At 45.4% G+C, this 25,911-nt stretch overlaps 1 protein-coding gene across 1 annotated transcript in view; it reads left to right on the top strand.

Moving 5' to 3' along the window:
- ADGRL3 (adhesion G protein-coupled receptor L3) overlaps positions 1-25,911 on the top strand; it is a 961,109-nt gene that overhangs the window by 144,057 nt on the left and 791,141 nt on the right. The window contains exon 5 of the mRNA XM_056570909.1: positions 13,972-13,986. Within this exon, the coding sequence (XP_056426884.1) occupies positions 13,972-13,986 (15 nt within the window). The remainder of the gene's footprint in view (positions 1-13,971; positions 13,987-25,911) is intronic.

Genomic DNA, 25,911 nt, shown 5'->3' with positions numbered 1-25,911 from the left:
AGGGCCGCCCCTCGTGATGCCGTCGCGCCCCCTTCCCATAGACTTTCGTTGAGGGGGCGGGCGTGATGTCACGAGGGGCGGCCCTGAACACAGAAGCCCGCACGCAGCATTCAGAACAATAAACTTCCAGACGCTGGGGAGCGGAGCTTCCGAAGCAGGGCAGCAGAGTACCCCTTTAAGGTCCTTTAACCATTTCTGGAAAGTTTAATCCTGCAATCCATGGTCTAAAGTTTCTCCAAATATCTATATCCTTCTGGAGATACGGCCTCCAGTACGGCGCACAATACTCCAAGTGAGGTTTCACCAGTGCTCTGTACAGTGGCATGAGCACTTCCCTCTTTCTTCTGCTAATACCCCTCCCTATACACCCAACCATTCTGCTAGCATTTCCTGCTGCTCTATGACACATTATGCCTACCTTTAAGTCTCCTTAAATAAGGACCCCTAAATGCCTTTTCTCTGATACTTAGGTTAGGACTGTATCAAATATTCTATACTCTTACCCTTTTTAACCAGTTTTAACACTCAAGGTTCATTATCTTGCACTTATCCACATAAAATGTTAGTTGTTCTGACCATTCCTCTAGATTACCTAAATCATTTTCATTTGGAATCTCCCACTTTTTTTTGGGGTCATAATTTTAGTCAGCCAATCAAAAGAAAAAATCAAAAAGATTAGTTTGACATGATGTCCCTGAAGTAAACCCATGTTGTTTTTCATCTACAATCCCACCGTTAGTGTTTTCATTAATATCCCTACTATTAATGTCAGGCTTACTGGTCTATAGTTGCCTGATTCCTATCTACTACCTTTCCTGTGGAAGGGGACAACATTTCCAATCTTCTGGGACAACTCCTGTTACCAGTGATTGGTTAAATAAACCTGTTAACGGTTTTGCGAGTACACAGCTAAGCTCTTTTAATAAATTTTGGTGAACCCATCAGGCCACTGTTACTTATTTGTCTTAACTTTAGACAGCTGACTTAGAACCTTCTCCTCTGTAAAGAAACATGCATTAAAAGATTAATTACTCTTCCTCCCTAACTGAGGTCCTTTTTCTTCATTTTCTTCTAAAAAACTAAACAGAAGTATTCATTGAGTCAGCTAGTCCTTTATCCTCTTCTACATACCTTCCTTTCATATCACATTCAGGACATAGGGTATACAGGTACCCCCTTGGTGCCTGGGACTTAAGGACCAAGGCGTACCTGTTTGCCCTGTAAATAATTTTTCTTATTTACATAGACTAGTTTAAACCTTTGGGCATAAGTAAATTTGAGTCATTACACTCCTAAGCCTATGTCACTGTTATATTTCTCTTTGTAGAGTACTAAGATAAGTTTACCACTGATGATCAACAAATTATTTGATACAAGATTAATTCCTATTTCATTCCAAATATCAGCGGTACCTCCATATATCCTATAATTTATATGCCACAAAGGTTAAGTTGTCACAAACCATATAGTTTGTCTATAAATGATCTGTCTTACACCACCCACACCTTTATACAACGTAAATGTATTGCTGACACTATTTGTCATTTCCAGACAACAGGAAGCTACGAATCCAATCTGGTACAATTTCCAAATATAACCTACTATCCACAGTAGCTTTTCTAAACAGGAAAAAGATTACCCAAATCTATAATATCTATAATAAGCCAAACAAGTAAGTTAGGATTCTTTAAGGACAATATATGGTTCGTTTTAACTGACTTAAGGCAGGATTTAATAGATTATTAATTATGAAACAAAAATGTTCACAGTACACATAAAACCAGATTTTAACAAGACAAAGTTTTCATCACACATAAAATTAAATGGATGAATATAGAAGCTTTAGTTACAGAATTACAGAATTCTATTCCATTGGGTCTAGTAGGAAATGGCGTCTGGCATCCAAAATTAGATCTTGTCCCCCAAGCGAGCGCACCCAAGCTCTCTGGGTCAGCAGTTTTATACTTGCTGTGGACAGGTGACAGTTCTAGGTTTCGCCTCAGGGCTAAAGAGGGCCACCCCTTCCTAGTCATACAGGGTGGGCCATTTATATGGATACACCTTAATAAAATGAGAATGGTTGGTGATATTAACTTCCTGTTTGTGGCACATTAGTATATGTGAGGGGGGGAAACTTTTCAAGATGGGTGGTGACCATGGTGGCCATTTTGAAGTCGGCCATTTTGAATCCAACTTTAGTTTTTTCAATAGGAAGAGGGTCATGTGACAAATCAAACTTATTGGGAATTTCACAAGCAAAACAATGATCTGCTTGGTTTTAACGTAACAAGTTTCTGACCACTTATAAAATGTGTTCAATGTGCTGCCCATTGTGTTGGATTGTCAATGCAACCCTCTTCTCCCACTCTTCACACACTGATACCAACACCGCAGGAGAAACGCTAGCACAGGCTTCCAGTATCCGTAGTTTCAGGTGCTGCACATCTCGTATCTTCACAGCATAGACAATTGCCTTTAGATGACCCCAAAGATAAAAGTCTAAGGGGGTCAGATCGGGAGACCTTGGGGGCCATTCAACTGGCCCCCGATGACCAATCCACTTTCCAGGAAACTGTTCATCTAGCAATGCTCGGACCTGACACCCATAATGTGGTGGTGCACCATCTTGCTGGAAAAACTCAGGGAATGTGCCAGGTCCTAGATCATCAGAGAAGACGCCCCCGTGAGTATGTAACTATAATGACTTATATGGTCAGCAGGCCTTGTGTACAGCTCAAATCTACTCTTATATAGGGGTTATTGATCTTTTGTATAGTGGTTTTTATTCAATAACCATATAGCAGTGTTAGTCAGTGGTAATGGTAGTGGTCTTAATGTGGCGGAATTACTCTATATGTCCTTTGTATTGTGTTATTAGTGATACTGGTCTGTGTATAGTGGCTTTTATTTCCTTACAGTATGGGGGTATTATTTAATCACTGCAGAATTAATAGGGATTGACGATATTATTTTATGTTTCTAAGCCTGATACTAAGAAAAAATCTAGCATGTGCCACAGTGAGGGAGGGGGGCACCCAAAATTTCTGATGGCAGCCCTGTCCACCACATTTCACTATAGGTACTGTGTTTTTTTCTTTGTAGGCCTTGTTCTGTTTTCGGTAAACAGTAGAATGATGTGTTTTACCAAAAAGCTCTATCTTGGTCTCATCTGTCTACAAGACGTTTTCCCAGAAGGATTTTGGCTTACTCAAGTTCATTTTGGCAAAATGTAGTCTTGCTTTTTTATGTCTCTGTGTCAGCAGTGGGGTCCTCGTGGGTCTCCTGCCATAGCATTTTATTTCATTTAAATGTCAACATCACTGATGCTCTCTGAGCCTGCAGGACAGCTTGAATATCTTTGGAACTTGTTTGGGGCTGCTTATCCACCATCCGGACTATCCTGCATTGAGACCTTTCATCAATTTTTCTCTTCCATCCACGCTCAGGGAGATTAGCTACAGTGCCATGGGTTGCAAACTTCTAGATAATGTTGCACACTGTGGACAAAGGCAAATCTAGATCTCTGGAGATGGACTTGTAACCTTGAGATTGTTGATATTTTTTCACAATTTTGGTTCTCAAGTCCTCAGACAGTTCTCTTCTCCTCTTTCTGTTGTCCATGCTTAAAGGGGTACTCCGACGCTAAGACATTTTAAGGTACCTGATCATGGGGGTCCCGATGCTGGGGACCCCCATGATCTGGCACGCAGCACCCCATTATAATCAGCCCCCGGAGCATGTTCCCTCGGGGTCTGATTACTGGCGATCATGGGGGCCGGAGCATTGTGACATCACGGCCCCGCCCCCATGTGACGTCACACTCTGCCCCCTCAATGCAAGCCTATGGGAGGGGGCATGACAGCTGTACCCCTTTAATGTGGCATACACACATACAATGCAAAGACTAAGTGAACTTCTCTTCTTTTTATTAGGTGTTATTTTTTATATTACCCACACCTGTTACTTGCCCCAAGTGAGTTTAAAGGAGCATCACATGCTTGACATAATCTTATTTTACCACAAATTTGAAAGGGTGCCAATAATTTTGTCCAGCCCATTTTTGGAGTTTGGTGTGACATTATGTCCAATCTACTTTTTTTCCTCCCTTTTTTTGGTTTAGTTCCCACACACAAAGGGAATAAACATGTTTATAGCAAAACATTTGTTATTGCAATCCTTTTCTGTGAGAAATACTTCATTTTCTTGAAAAATTTCATGGGTGCCAAAATTTACGGCCATGACTGTAGTTATAAATGAAGCAGGAAGTTGCACAAAGGCAACACCGCTCTATTAGTTGTTTATGAAGCAGCTGCCACAGAGAATAAATGGAAGAGCAGTGAACATGCACACTCTGGCCCTCATTTACTATTGCAAACCCGACATGTTTTGTCGGGTTGTGCGCCAGATTATGTCGCATTGCGCCAGAAATTCTTTCTGTGCCAGATTTTGCACCAGAATTGAAAAACCCCCGACTAACTCTCCATTTTGCTAAGAAAACCCGAAAAAGGGGAATGGTCGCCGGGAAAAGGGGGCGAGCTCTCCGAAAGCAAAATATGATAAATGTCCCCCAATATGGTTCCAGTCTGTAGCAGTCCAAGCTTCTTCACCAACACTATTTCCTTGTGAATGGAAATGGGTGTGTAATGGAGGTGCCACCAATGGCATACATAGCAAATATGGGACCTCCTATAATGGCTTCTCCTATAATGGCTTACCTCCCAGGACAGAAAGGTCTGGTGTATATTTGACCTTGCTTTCCATGGCTTATTGGTCAATACTCCCCTCCTTATTTTGCTGGCAATGCTGTTTTCTGGAGAGAGGAGTCCTGCAGATTTTCTTACAAATAAAAAAAAGAATGATACTAACAAGGATAGGGTCCCCTCTCTCTGCAAGAGCTCCGTAACAGCCACACCATTTGCAACTATTGTGTGTATGACTTGTTTCTGGATGATGTGCTTTTTATAAGGCAGCAGAGGAAGTATTTTTACACCTTCTTGTGGCAATACTGAATGTCTAATCAAATAACTACTGTAATCATTTACCTATCTGCCTGAGATGTAACTGCATGCCGAGTTTTGCAGCGGTCCGACAATTCTATATGGACACATTTTTTGTCTAAGTGTACGTTCTCCAAGTGATGGTGTGCGTTTCTCTCCACACTCTGATTTAGATTGTGGATAAGAGACTGATGTTTGTTAGGACACACTCATATGGTGGCACTATATAAAAGAAAAAGAGACTGATGTTTGTTATGACACACTCATATGGTGGCACTATATAAAAGAAAAAGAGACTGATGTTTGTTATGACACACTCATATGGTGGCACTATATAAAAGAAAAAGAGACTGATGTTTGTTATGACACACTCCTGTGGTGGCACTATATAAAAGAAAAAGAGACTGATGTTTGTTATGACACACTCATGTGGTGGCACTATATAAAAGAAAAAGAGACTGATGTTTGTTATGACACACTCATATGGTGGCACTATATAAAAGAAAAAGAGACTGATGTTTGTTAGGACACACTCATATGGTGGCACTATATAAAAGAAAAGGGACTGATGTTTGTTATGACACACTCATGTGGTGGCACTATATAAAAGGAAAAGAGACTGATGTTTGTTAGGACACACTCATATGGTGGCACTATATAAAAGAAAAAGAGACTGATGTTTGTTATGACACACTCATATGGTGGCACTATATAAAAGAAAAAGAGACTGATGTTTGTTATGACACACTCATGTGGTGGCACTATATAAATGGAAAAAGAGACTGATGTTTGTTATGACACACTCATATGGTGGCACTATATAAAAGAAAAAGAGACTGATGTTTGTTAGGACACACTCATGTGGTGGCACTATATAAAAGAAAAAGAGACTGATGTTTGTTATGACACACTCATGTGGTGGCACTATATAAAAGAAAAAGAGACTGATGTTTGTTATGACACACTCATATGGTGGCACTATATAAAAGAAAAAGAGACTGATGTTTGTTAGGACACACTCATATGGTGGCACTATATAAAAGAAAAAGAGACTGATGTTTGTTAGGACACACTCATGTGGTGGCACTATATAAAAGAAAAAGAGACTGATGTTTGTTATGACACACTCATGTGGTGGCACTATATAAAAGAAAAAGAGACTGATGTTTGTTATGACACACTCATATGGTGGCACTATATAAAAGAAAAAGAGACTGATGTTTGTTAGGACACACTCATATGGTGGCACTATATAAAAGAAAAAGAGACTGATGTTTGTTATGACACACTCATGTGGTGGCACTATATAAAAGAAAAAGAGACTGATGTTTGTTATGACACACTCATGTGGTGGCACTATATAAATGGAAAAAAAAATTCTGCAAGTCTCATTCAGGTAAATTGGATGAAGAAAATGTTGCATCAAATATGTGTGTTTGACTATATTATTAGATTCTTAGGGAAGACTGTGTGTGGAGGGATAATAATGAATTACAAATGTACACTATAAGAGTACGTTGATATGGGCATATTTGTAGGTTCCCATTTGGGTTTTGCTGTGGCTGGTTTTCCGTGTTAGGATTTCTGCAGTGGACTTCAATAGGGTTTGCTGCAGATTTTCTGCTGCAGGAATGGTACTGTGAAAAGCCCACTATGAAAAATCCGACACAACTATTCCCACAGCAATAGGTGCGTGTGGAAGAAACAAAAAAACAGAGACGAAGCACAACCATGTGCCGTTATTTCCTTAAGGGGATAAATGCTATGCTGTACGCCATGACTAAGAGCAACTGCTCGAAACTCGTCGGTGTTTCACCCCCTTTTGTTTTTAAGTGACTTTGCCACCTAGTGGCGATTTTCCATGTTTTAATAGTTGCCATTAAAGGTTAAGTTTTATTGGATACTTCTACCCAGGAGCTGGACCCTTTCCACTATCCTTTCTTCTGTAACGGGGTACGCTCACCTTATATATGCAATATGCGCATACAGCCAGCAGCGTGGCTAAAAGTTGGCATCAAACCAATCCTTCCGAAGGTCATAGACTGTAGAACCAAAGACGCTGTGAGGCACAGCTGGAAGTAGATGTCTTCAGGCGCTCTCCAGGATGGTCAAATAATTTTAACCGTAAGCACGGACCAGTAAAATAGTAAAGATTTATTTATTATTTTAATTAATATTCCCACAGCAGGAAGATCCGCTTGTGTGAATATACCACAGCATGGTTTTTCATTTTCAATATTTTCTTAAAGAACAGTTTACATTTCTTTGTAATACAGGACCTGAGGCTACATGCATAGTTTTTTGGGCCATAAAACAGCCCAAAATGGCTCATAAAATGAGACACCCCCCAAAAAAAATAAAAATAAATGCAATTTACTTTGTGCGTACACATTAACTTCAAGGCCATAATTGTTGTGGCTATAAAAAAGCGTTATCCAGAAACAGACTACTTTCTTGCAGAACAGCACCACACCTGCCCTCAGTTTGGGTGTGGCATTACAACTTGGCTCCATTCACTTCAATGAAACTGGGCTGCAATACCACAAGCATCCTCAGGACAAGTGTGGTGCTTTTTTAATCTACTGCTGCCAGAAAGTTAAACAGATTTGTAAATTACTTCTATATAAAAATGTTAATTCTTTCAGTACTTAACAGCTGCTGTATGCTACAGATGAAGTTCTTTTCTTTATAAATTTCTTTTCTGTCTGACCACAATGCTCTCTGCTGACACATCTGTCCGGAACTGTCTAGAGCAGGATAGGTTTGCAATGGGGATTTGCTCCTTCTCTGGACAGTTCCTGACATGGACAGATGTGTCAGCAAAGAGCACTGTGGTCAGACTAAAAAGAAATTCAAAAAGAAAAGAACTTCTTCTGTAGTATACAACAGCTGAGAAGTACTGGAAGTATTAAGATTTTTAAATAGAAGTAATTTACAAATCTGTAAACTTTGTGGCACCAGTTGATTTTTAAAAGATTGTTTTCCACCGGAGTACCCCTTTAACCCCATAACAACCACTGACGTATACTTACGTCGATGGCCGGCTCCTGTTATGTTAAGCTCGCGAAGGATCTGAGCGAGCTTTATCATCCAGGACCCGCGGCTAATACCGGACATTGCCGATCAGGCTGATGTCCGGTATTAACCCTTTAGATCAGTGGTCTTCAACCTGTGGACTTCCAGATGTTGCAAAACTACAACTCCCAGCCGTTGGCTGTCCGGGCATGCTGGGAGTTGTAGTTTTGCAACATCTGGAGGTCTGCAGGTTGGAGACCACTGCTTTAGATGCTGCGATCAAAGTTTATCGTCTTGTCTAAAACAGGAGAAAACACTGCTGGTTAGCTCAGCTGAGCTGTTCGGGACCTGTGCCTGAGCTGTCACAAACATGAGAGGACAGCGGGAATGTGCTTACCTTCCTTCCCGAAATCCGATCATCGCTCCATTGCTCCAAGCCTGAGATCCAGGCTGGAGCAATCGAGCACAGATAACACTGATCAATGTTATGCTATGGCATAGTATTGTTGAGTGTATGCAATCTAAGAATTGCATGTAATAGTCCCCTATGGGGACAAAAAAAAAGTATAAAAAAAGTTAATAAATGTGATTTAACCCCTTCAGTAATAAAAGTTTGAATCACCCCCCTTTTTCCATTGAAAAAAAATATATATGTAAACAAAAATAAAAGTAAACAAATGTAGTATCGCGGTGTGCGTAAATGTCCGAACTATGAAAATATAATGTTAATTAAACCACATGGTCAATGGCGCATATGTAAAAAAAATACCAAATTCCAAAATTGCATATTTTTGGTCACTTTGTATACCATAAAATTTTTTTATAAAAAGCGATCAAAAAGTCCCATCAAAACAAAACTGGCACCGATAAAAGCTTCAGATCATGGCGCAAAAAAGCCCTCATACTGCCCCATATACGGAAAAATAAAAAAAGGTATAGGGGTCAGAAGAGGACAATTTTAAACATATTAAATTTGGTGCATGTAGTTATAATTTTTTTAGTAGTAAAATAAAATAAAACCTATGGATATTGGGTATCTCTGTAACTGTATGGACCTACAGAATAAAGATATGGTGTCATTTTTACCTGAAAGTGCAGTGCATAGAATCGGAAGCCCCCAAAATGGTGTCTTTTTTTTTTTTCTTCAACTTGGCCCGACAAATATTTTTTTTCTGGTTTTGCTTTAAATTTGGTGTTAAAATGATTGATATCCTTACAAAGTGCAATTGGTGTCACAAAAAAACAAGCCTCCATATGTGTCTGTAGGTGCAAAATTGAAAGCGTTGTGATTTTTACGAGGTGAGGTGCAAAATGAAAAAACCTGTGATCCTTAAAGGGGTACTCCGGTGGTTAATTTTTTTTTTACTATATAGCATCTTCTTTATAAGTTTAGTTTTTTTGCAATATACATGTGTTATATGTTTTGGCAGCATGTATGTGTTTTTCTTACCTGTTTGTTGGACAGGAAGTTCTGTAGTTCAGAGGGTTTTCTTTTACTGTTGTCCACAGTTCTGAGTCTGTTGTGGACAAGATGTCACAGCTTTTTTTTTTTTTTCTCTGTCTGCATGAGAGGAATAAGCCCCGCCCCCTCATCTCATCCAGCTGAGTACACAGCCCCTCCCCTCCCCCCTGCTCTGTATTCGAAGGACACAGGTCTGCACAGGAGAAGGAACACAGAGAAGATAAGTGTTATCTGAAGGGGAGGATGAGAAGGTGCACGGGCTGGGGATCTATAGACTGCAGGGGAATAAATCTCATATTGGGAATGATCTCTATATGTGAAGGGGGAGGGGGGGACTCCTGAATGACACATGCTGGGAGTTGTAGTCCCTGTTATGTGGGTGTGTGCTAGTGTTTACAAACCAGTGTGCCTCCAGCTGTTGCAAAACTACAACTCTTTGGGCATGCTGGGAGTTGTAGATTTGCAACAGCTGGAGGCACACTGGTCTGGAAACACTGTTCTAGCCTATTCAGCATACACATCATGTTACACCAGTGTTTCCCAACCAGTGTGCCTCCAGCTGTGGCAAAACTACAACTCCTAGCATGCCCAAAGGCTGTCAGGGCATGCTGGGAGTTGTCGTTTTTGCAACACCTGGAGGCACACTGGTTGGGAAACACCGGTGTATGCCCTACAGAGGTGTGGTGAACTACAACCCCCAGGAGACTACAGAGGCAGCATGCTGGTGTTATACCACAGACTGAAGACTCCTGAATGACACATGCTGGGAGTTGTAGTCCCTTTTGTGTGTGTGTGTGTATGCTAGTGTATCCCAACCAGGGCTGATTATATTAGTGTGCTGTGTATAACGGGGCCGACCCAGGAAAATAGTAGGATGGGTAAAGTGCGGAACAAACAAACAAAAAAGGAGCCACCGCAAACCAGCAAGGCATGTGGCATGCTGGGATTTGTAGTTTTCAGCACAGCAAGAAACAGGAAATAGAAGCAGAGGTAGGAAAACAAAGTGGGGGATGAAAAGACAACAAAGAACGGAAATAGAGTAGGCTAAACAACAAGAATAGAAATGAAACAAAACAAATAGGGTAAGTCAAAAACGGAAAAACACGCTGACCACCGGAGTACCCCTTTAAAGTAAATCTGTCACCAGTGTCACCTGCACTAATTTATTGTTACCGACAGGTAGTGCAGGGGACACTTACCTTGTCCGCTCCGTTTAGGGGATCTCCGGTAATCTCCTCCTTTAACTTCAGCTCTGGCCCGGCTTGGGGCACAGACGGAGCTTAGTTACGTTATCACTGCTGTTCTTTAGCAGCGGGACCCAGCAGCAGTGACATCACAAAGCTCTGCCCAAGCCAGGCCAGGGCTGAAGTTAACGGAGGAGATTACCGGAGATCCCCTGCACAGAAGAGACAAGGTAAGTACCGTTGTCATCATTGTCACCTGCACTACCTGTCGGTACCGACAAGTCAGTGCAGGTGACACTGGGGACAGATTTCCTTTAAGGGGTTTAAGTCAAAATACAGCCGTATTCCAGTATATATTTAGGTTTATATTTGTCCCACAAAACTTCCCAGCTATTTGGGCTAAAGCTTTTTCTATACATGACTGAAAAAAAGGCCAAAAAAGGTAAGAAACAGAATAGAAAAGTACCAGAAAGCAAAAAAGAAACATTTTAGAATTTTTTTTAGCCTGAAAAGTAGTATTATTTTACAACACATAGCCTGAGACTTAAACATTTATACTTTACAGAAAATAAACTTAATCTTTGAAAAGCTATATACATTGCTCAAAAAAATAAAGGGAACACTTAAACAACACAATGTAACTCCAAGTCAATCACACTTCTGTGAAATCACACTGTCCACTCTGGAAGCAACACTGATTGACAATCAATTTCACATGCTGTTGTGCAAATGGAACAGACAACAGGTGGAAATTATAGGCAATTAGCAAGACACCACCAATAAAGGAGTGGTTCTGCAGGAGGTGACCACAGACCACTTCTTAGTTCCTATGCTTCCTGGCTGATGTTTTGGTCACTTTTGAATGCTGGCGGTGCTTTCACTCTAGATGTAGCATGATATTGAGTCTACAACCCACACAAGTGGCTCAGGTAGTGCAGCTCATCCAGGATGGCACATCAATACGAACTGTGGCAAGAAGGTTTGCTGTGTCTGTCAGCGTAGTGTTCAGAGCATGTAGGCGCTACCAGGAGACAGGCCAGTACACCAGGAGATGTGAAGGAGGCCGTAGGAGGGAAACAACGCAGCAGCAGGACTGCTACTTCCACCTTTGTGCAAGGAAGAGCACTGTCAGAGCCCTGCAAAATGACCTCCAGCAGGACACAAATGTGCATGTGTCCACTCAAATGGTCAGAAACAGACTCCATGAGGAGCCCAACACCGTTACAGCCCAACACCGTGCAGGACGTTTGGCATTTGCCAGAGAACACCAAGATTGGCAAATGCGCCACTGGTGCCCTGTGCTCTTCACAGATGAAAACAGGTTCACACTTAGCATATGTGACAGAGTTGGAGACGCCTTGGAGAATGTTCTGCTGCCTGTAACATCCTCCAGCATTACTGGTTTGGTTGTGGGTCAGTAATGGTGTGGGCTGGCATTTCTTTGAGGGGCCGCACAGCCCTCCATGTGCTTGTCAGAGGTAACCTGACTGCCATTAGGTACCGAGATGAGGTTCTCAGACCCCCTGTGAGACCATATGCTGGTGCGGTTGGCCCTGAGTTCCTCCTAATGCAAGACAATGCTAGACCTCATGTGGCTGGAGTGAGTCAGCAGTTCCTGCAAGAGGAAGGCATTTATGCTATGGACTGGCCCACCCGTTCCCCAGTCCTGAATCTGATTGATCTGGGCCATCATGTCTCGCTCCATCCACCAATGCCACGTTACACCACAGACTGTCCAGGAGAGTTGGCGGATTCTTTAGTCCAGGTCTGGGAGGACATCCCTCAGTAGACCATCCACCACCTCATCAGGAGCATGCCCAGGCATTGTAGGGAGGTCATACGGGCACGTGGAGGCCCCACACACTACTGAGTCTCATTTTGTCTTGTTTTAAAGGAGATGACCGGTGTGGCCTTTTCCTATTCCATCCTGCCCGGGCTGCAAAAAAAGAGAAAATAAACCTTCACTTACCTTCCTACATTCCCCCGGAGCTCCACAGCAGCTGATCGGTCGGCTGGGCTGTCTACTACCTACTTCCCTTAGCCCGGTACGTCACACAGCGCTTCAGCCTATCACCAGACGCAGCGATGTCCCGCCTCGCCCGGTGATAGGCTGAAGTGCCGTGTGATGTACCAGGCTAAGGGAAGTAGGAAGTATACAGCCTGGCCGACCGATCAGCTGTTCCGAGCTCCGGGGACCGCAGTAAGGTAAGTGAAAGTTTTTCTTTTTTGCAGCCCGGGCAGGATGGAATAGGAAAAGTCTGCACAGGACATCTCCTTTAAGGACATTACATCAAAGTTGGATCAGCATGTAGAGTGGTTCTCCACTTTGATTTTGAGTGTGACTCCATATCCAGACCTCCATGGGTTGATAAATTTGATTTCCATTGATAATTTTTGTGGGATTTTGTTGTCAGCACATTCAACTACCGTATGTAAAGACGAAAGTATTTCATATGATTAGTTCATTCATTCAGATCCGGGATGTGTCCAGTCTTCACAGGTTTCATGAGCTGCTGTATGTTTAGACATATAGAATGGTGTTTCCCAAGCACAGTCCTTAAACTTCCCCAACAGGTTATGATTTGGTGACACTTTTGGTGATTTCTGACACACTGACCATAATTATTTCACCTGTGAAAGACTAAAGAAAAAATAAAAATATTACCTGTTGGGGTCACTTGAAGACTGTGTTTTGGAAACAATCTGATTGAAAATGCCAGAGTTTTTGTTTCCTACTTTTAAATGCATCCATATGTAATGGCAGGAATGTGGAGATATTGTAGAGGCCCTATGCTCTCTGTGAAAATGGAATTGTAATAGAACCATGTTCTTAAACCTTTAGAATGGCCATACATACAAAAAGTTTGTTACAGCTGGAATATGTATCCCTTCTGGAACAGATCTTGATTATATGCTTTAGGTTCTATTCAAACATACAGTATCCTGAGCATATTTTCTGTGCAGGATTTAAAGCCGTGTTAGGTCATTTAGTTCACATTGAACTCTGCACCATAAAATCTGCAGGTTTAAATCCTGTACATGAAATATGCGTAGGATACTGTACGTGTGAATACACCATTTTATAAGTATAATAAGTATTTTTATTTTACTCTTGCATAATTAGGTTATATAGTATTATTATAAATTTAAATTTATAATACATACATTAAATTAATTAATAACCATAAAGAAGTTGAAACAAATCAACATTTCTCTTTATTTGATTCACATGTTTTGTTGTTGATGGAAACATAATAATAATTGTTGTCTTTTTTTTTCTTTTTTTCTTTTTTTTTTGCATCTTCTACTATAGAAGTGGAACAAAGAGGTAATTTAATCTATATAAATATAATGTACTTGAATGATTTGTGACATGCATAACTCTGGAAAAAATCAAAAAATGTGGATACCGTAACTTGTATTAACAATTTAAAGGGGCAGCAATTTACTGTCACTATGATTTATCAATCGGCCTGAACAACCAATCAGAGCTCAGCTTTCATACTTTTACAAGCACTGGTAAGATGAAAGTTGAGCTGTTATTCCTATGGTTAAAACTAGAAATTGTTGTTTTCAAGCAGATTGATAACATTTTAAATTTTTATTTACTTATTCATAAAACAAGACATGTAAATATAGAGTACATGTGTAAAGATGTGTAGCCATATTGAATCAGTCGCTACCTTTTGTAAATTATTTTAAAACAGAGCCTAAGGATTTGTTGCAGCACAGCATATACCTGTTAGTTTTGACACCCTTCACCCTTCTGCTTAGAAGACTCTGTGCAACCATTTCCTCTTCTATATTTTACCATGCCAATATGTGTTGGCTTTGCTTGGAACGTTAGGTTACTGCTAAGAGTTTTGTCAGCCAAACAGGTAGATTATAGCAAGGTGGTCTTTCAGGGGTGGTCTTCTATTGCAAAACCCTGTAACCCTTAACTGCTATCTCAGTGGTTGCTCTGCGTGTACTAACTTAATTGTGGCGGCACCACTGCTGTAAAACACATTTGTATTCCAATGCAATATACCAGAAATCAAAGTTTCCCAACTTCTTGTCGCTTAGTGAGACATTTTTTTAACAATACATTTAATAAAGTCTAATAAAAAAGTACTCCTTCTTTTAAAGCGTACCTGTCAGATCCCACAAAAAAATTAACGTGTACCTGTCATCAACAAAAACATTTTTTTTATATAATGTAGATAATACCATTATATGTATATTTGTAATATACATTGGTTAAAATGTGTATATTTTTGTCCCTGCAGCTATTGCATGTGTGTCTCCATGAGGAGTCCAAATGCAGGAAGTGTGGGTGGACAAGCAGGACAGTGTGCACTGAGGCTCTGTGACATGGTCCCAGCTCACACACTAGGATAATTGACAAGCCAGGAGCCTGCACAGAGCCCTGCTTGTTCTGCCCTCACTTTGGACTCCTCATAGACACGCATGCAATAGCTGCAGGGGCAGCATTTTTTTTCACCCAAAAATATACACATTTTATAACCAATGTATATTACAAATATACATAGAATGGTATTATCTACATTATATAAAAAGTTTTGTTTGACTCTATCACCTATATTTATTATAAAAATACCTCTTTTCATTAGCTCACAGTTTTAGAAATCCTCTTAGGGAAAGGGTGCATGTCTCTCCTTTGTGATGGTGGGAGGTGATTGGTGTGTCTGCTCATGCAGCCTTGTCCATGAGTCATCTCTTGTCCATGACCCATGGACAAGCCTGATGCTGCAGCAGGACTGGTTAGTGTTCCAGTAGGTATAGGGACCCCTAGTGGTGGGATTTTCAGGAGCCATTTTCTTTATTAAATATTCAAGTTTTAAAACAACCATATTACAAAAGGTCCCTAATTTTCATCAGTAACACCATATAAAAAATTTTTGGGGATCTGACCGTGCCCATTTAAGTTGAATAAAGAAGCGCTTGTTACAAAGTAGCTTGATTGACTCCAGTGCTGATACCATCCTTCTCTGGGCATGCCCAGCAGCTTTCATTGTCTTGACATCGCCCTGCACATTGCACAGCTATTCGTCAGTGAGTGATGTGCTGGCCTGTCAATCAGCTTGGTGCTAGTGTTTAAACCTCTCAGAGGCGGGGGGAAATTTAACCTGCTTTGGTTACAAACCTGTGCCTATGATAGAAGCTTATTCCCTTCACTGATTCCTTATTTTCCTGTGTTTCTATTAGGGATCGACCGATATCGTTTTTTTAGGGCCGATACCGATAATCGGTGCAGGTTAGGGCCGATAGCCGATAACTTATACCGATATTCCGGTATAAGTTATCGGATATTGTACCCCCTGCGACACCGTTGCAGATCATTAATTTAAAGCGGGTGCTTTAAATCAATGATCTGCAGTGGCTTTTGCGAGGCCATAGGCCGCCGCCACACGCTTCTCTCCCCCTACCTGTCAGGGTGGTCCAGGCCATCCATCCTTCCTTTCTTCCTGTAGTGTCCGGGGGCGTTCCGGGTGGAGGGTGAACCAGTCTGGGCTGTCCTTCTCCGGCGGTCATCTTCTCTACTCTGGGCAGGCTCCGGCCTAGTACGCTGCATAGACGCCGCTGCGCAGTGACACCCGGGCGCAGCGACGCACCTGACGTCACGGCGTAGCGGCGTCTATGCAGTGTACTAGGCCGGAGCCTGCCCAGAGTGGAGAAGATGACCGCCGGAGAAGAAGGACAGCCCAGACTGGTTCACTCTTCACCCAAAATGCCCCCGGACACTACAGGAAGGAAGGATGGATGGCCCGGACCACCCCCATTACGGGTAAGTTTAATTTTTTTATTGACTCAGAGGGTGGGGGAGGGGCCCGACCGGTATAGCGGTATGGGCAAAAATCCATACCGGTATACCGCCCAGCATCACGGTGGGGGGTGCGACGCGGTGCGGTGGGTCGAGGGGTGCGGCGTGTCGGGGGGTGGCGATCGCGGCACGAGGGGCGGGGCATTATCGGCTTATCGGCAAGGTAATTGCCGATACCGATAATGCCCAAAATCGGGATTATCGGCCGATAATATCAGCCATACCGATAATCGGTCGATCCCTACAACTGCTTAACTGACCTTCTGTGACCTGACCTTTGCCGGTGTCCTGGTCAGTCGATTCTGTACTATGCCACTGTATAGATTAGACCCATTGCTTGTCTTAATTGTGATTTTGTACTGTTTTACACCATGTGTTACCAGCTTGGTTTGTCTGACTGTTCTGACACCCCTGCACCTAGTTCATTGTAGGGACTGTAGCCCAGTTAGGCACCACGGATTAGAGTGGATTATCCAAGTAGGTAGAAATGGGGCAAGATCCAGGATGCATTGTTCCCTATCAGAACGTGACAGCACTCTAAGAAAAACAATATTTTTGCTTATACAGTGCAGCACAAGTTGTTATTATAGAATCATGTAGAGGTTCTTGTGTATGCCTTGTGCTTACCTGTTGTAACATATGTGTCACGATGCCGGCTGGCAGGTAGTGGATCCTCTGTGCCAGAGAGGGATTGGCGTGGACCGTGCTAGTGGATCGGTTCTAAGTCACTACTGGTTTTCACCAGAGCCCGCCGCAAAGCGGGATGGTCTTGCTGCGGCGGTAGTGACCAGGTCGTATCCACTAGCAACGGCTCAACCTCTCTGACTGCTGAAGATAGGCGCGGTACAAGGGAGTAGACAGAAGCAAGGTCGGACGTAGCAGAAGGTCGGGGCAGGCAGCAAGGATCGTAGTCGGGGGCAACGGCAGGAGGTCTGGAACACAGGCTAGGAACACACAAGGAAACGCTTTCACTGGCACAATGGCAACAAGATCCGGCGAGGGAGTGAAGGGGAAGTGAGGTATAAATAGGGAGTGCACAGGTGAACACACTAATTGGAACCACTGCGCCAATCAGCGGCGCAGTGGCCCTTTAAATCGCAGAGACCCGGCGCGCGCGCGCCCTAGGGAGCGGGGCCGCGCGCGCCGGGACAGGACAGACGGAGAGCGAGTCAGGTACGGGAGCCGGGATGCGCATCGCGAGCGGGCGCCACCCGCATCGCGAATCGCATCCCGGCTGGAGACGGTATCGCAGCGCACCGGGTCAGTGGAGCTGCCCGGAGCGCTGCGGTAGCGAGAGAGAAGCGAGCGCTCCGGGGAGGAGCGGGGACCCGGAGCGCTCGGCGTAACAGTACCCCCCCCCTTGGGTCTCCCCCTCTTCTTAGAGCCTGAGAACCTGAGGAGCAGACTTTTGTCTAGGATGTTGTCCTCAGGTTCCCAGGATCTCTCTTCAGGTCCACAGCCCTCCCAATCCACCAAAAAGAACCTTTTCCCTCTGACCGTCTTGGAGGCCAGTATCTCTTTCACTGAGAAGACGTCAGAAGAACCAGAGACAGGAGTGGGAGAAACTAACTTGGGAGAGAAACGGTTGATGATGAGAGGTTTAAGAAGAGAGACATGAAAGGCATTAGGAATACGGAGAGAAGGAGGAAGAAGAAGTTTGTAAGAGACAGGATTAATTTGGCACAAGACTTTGAAAGGACCAAGATAGCGTGGACCCAGTTTGTAACTGGGGACACGAAAGCGGACATATTTAGCGGAGAGCCATACCTTGTCTCCGGGAGCAAAAATGGGAGGAGCTCTTCTTTTCTTATCGGCAAACTTTTTCATGCGAGATGAAGCCTGTAAAAGAGAATTTTGGGTCTCTTTCCATATGGTGGAAAGATCACGAGTCACTTCATCTACAGCGGGCAAACCAGAGGGCAAGGGAGTAGGGAGGGGGGGAAGAGGGTGACGGCCGTACACCACGAAAAATGGGGATTTGGAGGAAGATTCAGAGACTCTAAAGTTATACGAGAATTCGGCCCATGGTAGAAGATCTGCCCAATCATCCTGGCGGGAGGAAACAAAATGTCGTAAATAATCACCCAAGACCTGGTTAGTTCTCTCTACTTGTCCATTGGATTGAGGATGATATGCAGAAGAAAAGTTTAATTTAATCTTGAGTTGTTTACAGAGAGCCCTCCAGAATTTTGACACGAATTGGACGCCTCTATCCGAGACTATCTGTGTGGGCAACCCGTGAAGACGAAAAATGTGTACAAAAAATTGTTTAGCCAACTGAGGCGCTGAAGGAAGACCAGGAAGAGGGATGAAATGTGCCATTTTGGAGAATCGATCAACGACCACCCAAACAACAGTGTTGCCACGGGATGGGGGTAGGTCTGTAATAAAATCCATACCAATCAGAGACCAAGGCTGTTCGGGGACAGGCAGAGGATGAAGAAAACCAGCGGGCTTCTGGCGAGGAGTCTTATCCCGGGCACAGACAGTGCAGGCTCGCACAAAGTCCACGACATCCGTCTCCAGAGTCGGCCACCAATAGAAGCGAGAGATGAGTTGTACAGATTTCTTGATGCCTGCATGACCTGCGAGATGGGAGGAGTGACCCCATTTGAGGATTCCGAGGCGTTGGCGTGGAGAGACGAAGGTCTTTCCTGGAAGAGTTTGCCTGATGGAGGCTGGAGAAGTGGAAATCAGGCAGTCAGGAGGAATGATGTGTTGCGGAGAGAGTTCAACTTCCGAGGCATCCGAGGAACGAGAGAGAGCATCGGCCCTAATGTTCTTATCGGCAGGCCGAAAGTGAATTTCAAAATTAAATCGGGCAAAGAACAGAGACCACCTGGCCTGGTGAGGATTCAGCCGTTGGGCAGACTGGAGATAGGAGAGGTTCTTGTGATCGGTGTAAATAATAACTGGAAATTTTGATCCTTCCAGCAGATGCCTCCATTCCTCAAGTGCTAATTTAATGGCTAGAAGCTCTCGATCCCCGATGGAGTAGTTCCTCTCCGCCGGAGAGAAGGTCCTAGAAAAAAAACCACAAGTAACATCATGCCCGGAAGAATTTTTTTGTAGAAGGACCGCTCCAGCTCCTACAGAGGAGGCATCAACCTCCAATAGGAAGGGTTTAGATGGGTCAGGTCTGGAGAGCACGGGAGCCGAAGAAAAGGCAGACTTGAGCCGTTTAAAGGCGTCTTCCGCTTGAGGAGGCCAAGACTTGGGATTGGCATTTTTTTTGGTTAAAGCCACGATAGGGGCCACAACGGTAGAAAAATGTGGAATAAATTGCCTGTAATAATTGGCGAACCCCAAAAAACGTTGGATAGCACGGAGTCCGGAGGGGCGTGGCCAATCTAAGACGGCAGAGAGTTTGTCTGGATCCATTTGTAGTCCCTGGCCAGAGACCAAGTATCCTAGGAAAGGAAGAGATTGGCATTCAAACAGACATTTCTCTATCTTGGCATAAAGTTGATTGTCACGAAGTCTTTGAAGAACCATACGGACATGCTGGCGGTGTTCTTCTAGATTGGCAGAAAAAATCAGGATATCGTCCAGATATACAACAACACAGGAGTATAAGAGATCACGAAAAATTTCATTAACAAAGTCTTGGAAGACGGCAGGGGCGTTGCACAGGCCAAAGGGCATGACCAGATACTCAAAGTGTCCATCTCTAGTGTTGAATGCCGTTTTCCATTCATCCCCCTCTCTGATGCGGATGAGATTATAAGCACCTCTTAAGTCCAGTTTGGTAAAGATGTGGGCACCTTGGAGGCGATCAAAGAGTTCAGAGATGAGGGGTAGGGGGTAGCGGTTCTTTACCGTGATTTTATTAAGACCGCGGTAGTCAATGCAAGGACGTAGAGAGCCATCTTTTTTGGACACAAAGAAAAATCCGGCTCCGGCAGGAGAGGAGGATTTACGGATAAAGCCCTTTTTTAAATTTTCCTGGATGTACTCAGACATAGCAAGAGTCTCTGGGGCGGACAGAGGATAAATTCTGCCCCGGGGTGGAGTAGTGCCCGGGAGGAGGTCAATAGGACAATCATAAGGCCTGTGAGGAGGTAGAGTCTCAGCTTGTTTTTTGCAAAAAACATCCGCAAAGTCCATATAGGCCTTAGGAAGACCGGTTACAGGGGGAACCACAGAGTCACGGCAAGGGGTACTGGGAACCGGTTTTAGGCAGTCCTTGAAACAAGAGGGCCCCCAACTCTTGATCTCCCCAGTGGACCAATCCAGGGTTGGGGAATGGAGTTGAAGCCAGGGTAGTCCAAGGAGAATTTCGGAAGTGCAATTGGGGAGGACCAAAAATTCAATCTTCTCGTGATGAGGTCCGATGCACATTAGAAGGGGCTCCGTGCGGAAACGTATGGTACAGTCCTATCTTTCATTGTTTACACAATTGATGTAGAGGGGTCTGGCGAGACTGGTCACCGGGATGTTGAACCTGTTGACGAGAGAGGCCAAAACAAAATTTCCTGCAGATCCGGAATCCAAGAAGGCCATAGTAGAGAAGGAGAAGGCAGAGGCAGATATCCGCACAGACACAGTAAGACGTGGAGAAGCAGAGTAGACATCAAGGACTGTCTCACGTGTACGTCTTTCCAGGCGGGGAGGACGAATAGGACAATCCTTCAGGAAGTGTTCGGTACTGGCACAGTACAGGCAGAGATTCTCCATGCGGCGTCGTGTCCTCTCTTGAGGTGTCAGGCGAGACCGGTCGACCTGCATAGCCTCCACGGTGGGAGGCACAGGAACGGATTGCAGGGGACCAGAAGAGAGAGGAGCCGGGGAGAAAGAACGCCTTGTGCGAACAAAGTCCATATCCTGGCGGAGCTCCTGACGCCTTTCGGAAAAACGCATGTCAATGCGAGTGGCTAGATGAATGAGTTCATGTAGGTTAGCAGGGATTTCTCGTGCGGCCAGAACATCTTTAATGTTGCTGGATAGGCCTTTTTTAAAGGTCGCGCAGAGGGCCTCATTATTCCAGGATAATTCTGAAGCAAGAGTACGGAATTGTACGGCGTACTCGCCAACGGAAGAATTACCCTGGACCAGGTTCAACAGGGCAGTCTCAGCAGAAGAGGCTCGGGCAGGTTCCTCAAAGACACTTCGAATTTCCGAGAAGAAGGAGTGTATAGAGGCAGTGACGGGATCATTGCGGTCCCAGAGCGGTGTGGCCCATGACAGAGCTTTTCCAGACAGAAGGCTGACTACGAAAGCCACCTTAGACCTTTCAGTAGGAAACTGGTCCGACATCATCTCCAAGTGCAGGGAACATTGGGAAAGAAAGCCACGGCAGAATTTAGAGTCCCCATCAAATTTATCCGGCAAGGATAGTCGTAGACCAGAAGCGGCCACTCGCTGCGGAGGAGGTGCAGGAGCTGGCGGAGGAGATGATTGTTGAAGCTGTGGTAGTAGCTGCTGTAGCATCACGGTCAGTTGAGACAGCTGTTGGCCTTGTTGCGCTATCTGTTGTGACTGCTGGGCGACCACCGTGGTGAGGTCGGCGACAACTGGCAGAGGAACTTCAGCGGGATCCATGGCCGGATCTACTGTCACGATGCCGGCTGGCAGGTAGTGGATCCTCTGTGCCAGAGAGGGATTGGCGTGGACCGTGCTAGTGGATCGGTTCTAAGTCACTACTGGTTTTCACCAGAGCCCGCCGCAAAGCGGGATGGTCTTGCTGCGGCGGTAGTGACCAGGTCGTATCCACTAGCAACGGCTCAACCTCTCTGACTGCTGAAGATAGGCGCGGTACAAGGGAGTAGACAGAAGCAAGGTCGGACGTAGCAGAAGGTCGGGGCAGGCAGCAAGGATCGTAGTCGGGGGCAACGGCAGGAGGTCTGGAACACAGGCTAGGAACACACAAGGAAACGCTTTCACTGGCACAATGGCAACAAGATCCGGCGAGGGAGTGAAGGGGAAGTGAGGTATAAATAGGGAGTGCACAGGTGAACACACTAATTGGAACCCCTGCGCCAATCAGCGGCGCAGTGGCCCATTAAATCGCAGAGACCCGGCGCGCGCGCGCCGGGACAGGACAGACGGAGAGCGAGTCAGGTACGGGAGCCGGGATGCGCATCGCGAGCGGGCGCCACCCGCATCGCGAATCGCATCCCGGCTGGAGACGGTATCGCAGCGCACCGGGTCAGTGGAGCTGCCCGGAGCGCTGCGGTAGCGAGAGAGAAGCGAGCGCTCCGGGGAGGAGCGGGGACCCGGAGCGCTCGGCGTAACAATATGTGGCATGCATGATATTTCAGCCATGATCATTGCTGTCACGATGCCGGCTGGCAGGTAGTGGACCCTCTGTGCCAGAGAGGGATTGGCGTGGACCGTGCTAGTGGACCGGTTCTAAGCCACTACTGGTTTTCACCAGAGCCCGCCGCAAAGCGGGATGGTCTTGCTGCGGCGGTAGTGACCAGGTCGTATCCACTAGCAACGGCTCACCTCTCTGGCTGCTGAAGATAGGCGCGGTACAAGGGAGTAGGCAGAAGCAAGGTCGGACGTAGCAGAAGGTCGGGGCAGGCAGCAAGGATCGTAGTCAGGGGCAACGGCAGAAGGTCTGGAAACACAGGCAAGGAACACACAAGGAACGCTTTCACTGGCACTAAGGCAACAAGATCCGGCAAGGGAGTGCAAGGGAAGTGAGGTAATATAGGGAAGTGCACAGGTGAAAACCCTAATTGGAACCACTGCGCCAATCAGCGGCGCAGTGGCCCTTTAAATCGCAGAGACCCGGCGCGCGCGCGCCCTAGGGAGCGGGGCCGCGCGCGCCGGGACAGAACAGACGGGGAGCGAGTCAGGTAGGGGAGCCGGGGTGCGCATCGCGAGCGGGCGCTACCCGCATCGCGAATCGCATCCCGGCTGGCAGCAGGATCGCAGCGCCCCGGGTCAGAGGACGTGACCGGAGCGCTGCAGCGGAGGGAGTGAAGCGAGCGCTCCGGGGAGGAGCGGGGACCCGGAGCGCTCGGCGTAACAGTACCCCCCCCCTTGGGTCTCCCCCTCTTCTTGGAGCCTGAGAACCTGAGGAGCAGACTTTTGTCAAGGATGTTGTCCTCAGGTTCCCAGGATCTCTCTTCAGGACCACAACCCTCCCAGTCTACTAAAAAAAAATTTTTTCCTCTGACCTTTTTGGCAGCCAAAATCTCCTTGACCGAGAAGACGTCCGAGGAGCCGGAAACAGGAGTGGGAGGAACAGATTTGGGAGAAAAACGGTTGAGGATGAGTGGTTTGAGAAGAGAGACGTGAAAGGCATTAGGGATACGAAGAGAAGGAGGAAGAAGAAGTTTATAAGAGACAGGATTAATTTGACACAAAATTTTGAAAGGACCAAGATAGCGTGGTCCCAACTTGTAGCTAGGGACACGGAAGCGGACATATTTAGCGGAGAGCCATACCTTGTCTCCAGGGGAAAAAACGGGGGGAGCTCTTCTTTTCTTATCCGCGAACCTCTTCATGCGTGAAGAAGCCTGTAAGAGAGAATTTTGGGTCTCTCTCCATATAATGGAAAGGTCACGAGAAATTTCATCCACAGCGGGCAGACCAGAGGGCAAGGGGGTAGGGAGGGGGGGAAGAGGGTGACGGCCGTACACCACGAAAAATGGGGATTTGGAGGAAGATTCAGAGACCCTGAAGTTATACGAGAATTCGGCCCATGGAAGGAGATCTGCCCAGTCATCCTGGCGGGAGGAAACAAAATGTCGCAAATAATCACCCAGGATCTGGTTAATTCTTTCTACTTGTCCATTGGACTGGGGATGATATGCAGAGGAAAAATTTAATTTAATCTTGAGTTGTTTACAGAGAGCCCTCCAGAATTTAGACACGAATTGGACCCCTCTATCCGAGACAATCTGCGTAGGCAACCCGTGAAGACGAAAAATGTGTACAAAAAATTGTTTAGCCAACTGAGGCGCAGAAGGAAGACCAGGAAGAGGGATGAAATGTGCCATTTTGGAGAATCGATCAACGACCACCCAAATAACGGTGTTGCCACGGGAAGGGGGTAAATCAGTAATAAAATCCATACCAATCAGAGACCAAGGCTGTTCGGGGACAGGCAGAGGATGAAGAAAACCAGCGGGCTTCTGGCGAGGAGTCTTATCCCGGGCACAGATAGTGCAGGCTCGCACAAAGTCCCCAACATCCGTCTCCAGAGTCGGCCACCAATAGAAGCGGGAGATGAGTTGCACAGATTTCTTGATGCCCGCATGACCTGCGAGATGGGAGGAGTGACCCCATTTGAGGATTCCGAGGCGTTGGCGTGGAGAAACAAAGGTCTTTCCTGGAGGAGTCTGCCTGATGGAGGCAGGAGAAGTGGAGATCAGGCAGTCAGGTGGAATGATGTGTTGCGGAGGGAGATCAACTTCTGAGGCATCCGAGGAACGAGAGAGAGCATCGGCCCTAATGTTCTTATCGGCAGGACGAAAGTGAATCTCAAAATTAAATCGGGCAAAGAACAGAGACCACCGGGCCTGGCGAGGATTCAGCCGTTGGGCCGACTGGAGGTAGGAGAGGTTCTTGTGGTCGGTGTAGATAATAACAGGAAATCTTGATCCCTCCAGCAGATGCCTCCATTCCTCAAGTGCTAATTTAATGGCTAGAAGCTCTCGATCCCCGATGGAGTAGTTCCTCTCCGCTGGAGAGAAGGTCCTAGAGAAAAAACCACAAGTGACAGCATGCCCGGAAGGATTTTTTTGTAGAAGAACAGCTCCAGCTCCTACTGAGGAGGCATCAACCTCCAATAGGAAGGGTTTGGAAGGGTCAGGTCTGGAGAGCACGGGAGCCGAAGAAAAGGCAGACTTGAGTCGTTTAAAGGAGTCTTCTGCTTGAGGAGGCCAGGACTTGGGATCAGCATTTTTTTTGGTTAAAGCCACGATAGGAGCCACAATGGTAGAAAAATGTGGAATAAATTGCCTGTAATAATTGGCGAACCCCAAAAAGCGTTGGATAGCACGGAGTCCGGAGGGGCGTGGCCAATTTAAGACGGCAGAGAGTTTGTCTGGATCCATCTGTAGTCCCTGGCCAGAGACCAAATATCCTAGAAAAGGAAGAGATTGGCATTCAAACAGACATTTCTCAATTTTGGCATAGAGTTGGTTGTCACGAAGTCTCTGAAGAACCATACGGACATGCTGGCGGTGTTCTTCTAGATTGGCAGAAAAAATTAGGATATCGTCCAGATATACCACAACACAGGAGTATAACAGATCACGAAAAATTTCATTGACAAAGTCTTGGAAGACGGCAGGGGCATTGCACAGTCCAAAGGGCATGACCAGATACTCAAAGTGTCCATCTCTGGTGTTAAATGCCGTTTTCCACTCGTCCCCCTCTCTGATGCGGATGAGGTTATAGGCGCCTCTTAAGTCCAATTTAGTGAAGATGTGGGCACCTTGGAGGCGATCAAAGAGTTCAGAGATGAGGGGT

Source organism: Hyla sarda, chromosome 1, assembly GCF_029499605.1.
Source record: "Hyla sarda isolate aHylSar1 chromosome 1, aHylSar1.hap1, whole genome shotgun sequence".
Taxonomy (NCBI): domain Eukaryota; kingdom Metazoa; phylum Chordata; class Amphibia; order Anura; family Hylidae; genus Hyla; species Hyla sarda.
Note: the sequence above shows the minus strand (reverse complement) of the source record. Positions and strands in the feature narration are given on the sequence as shown.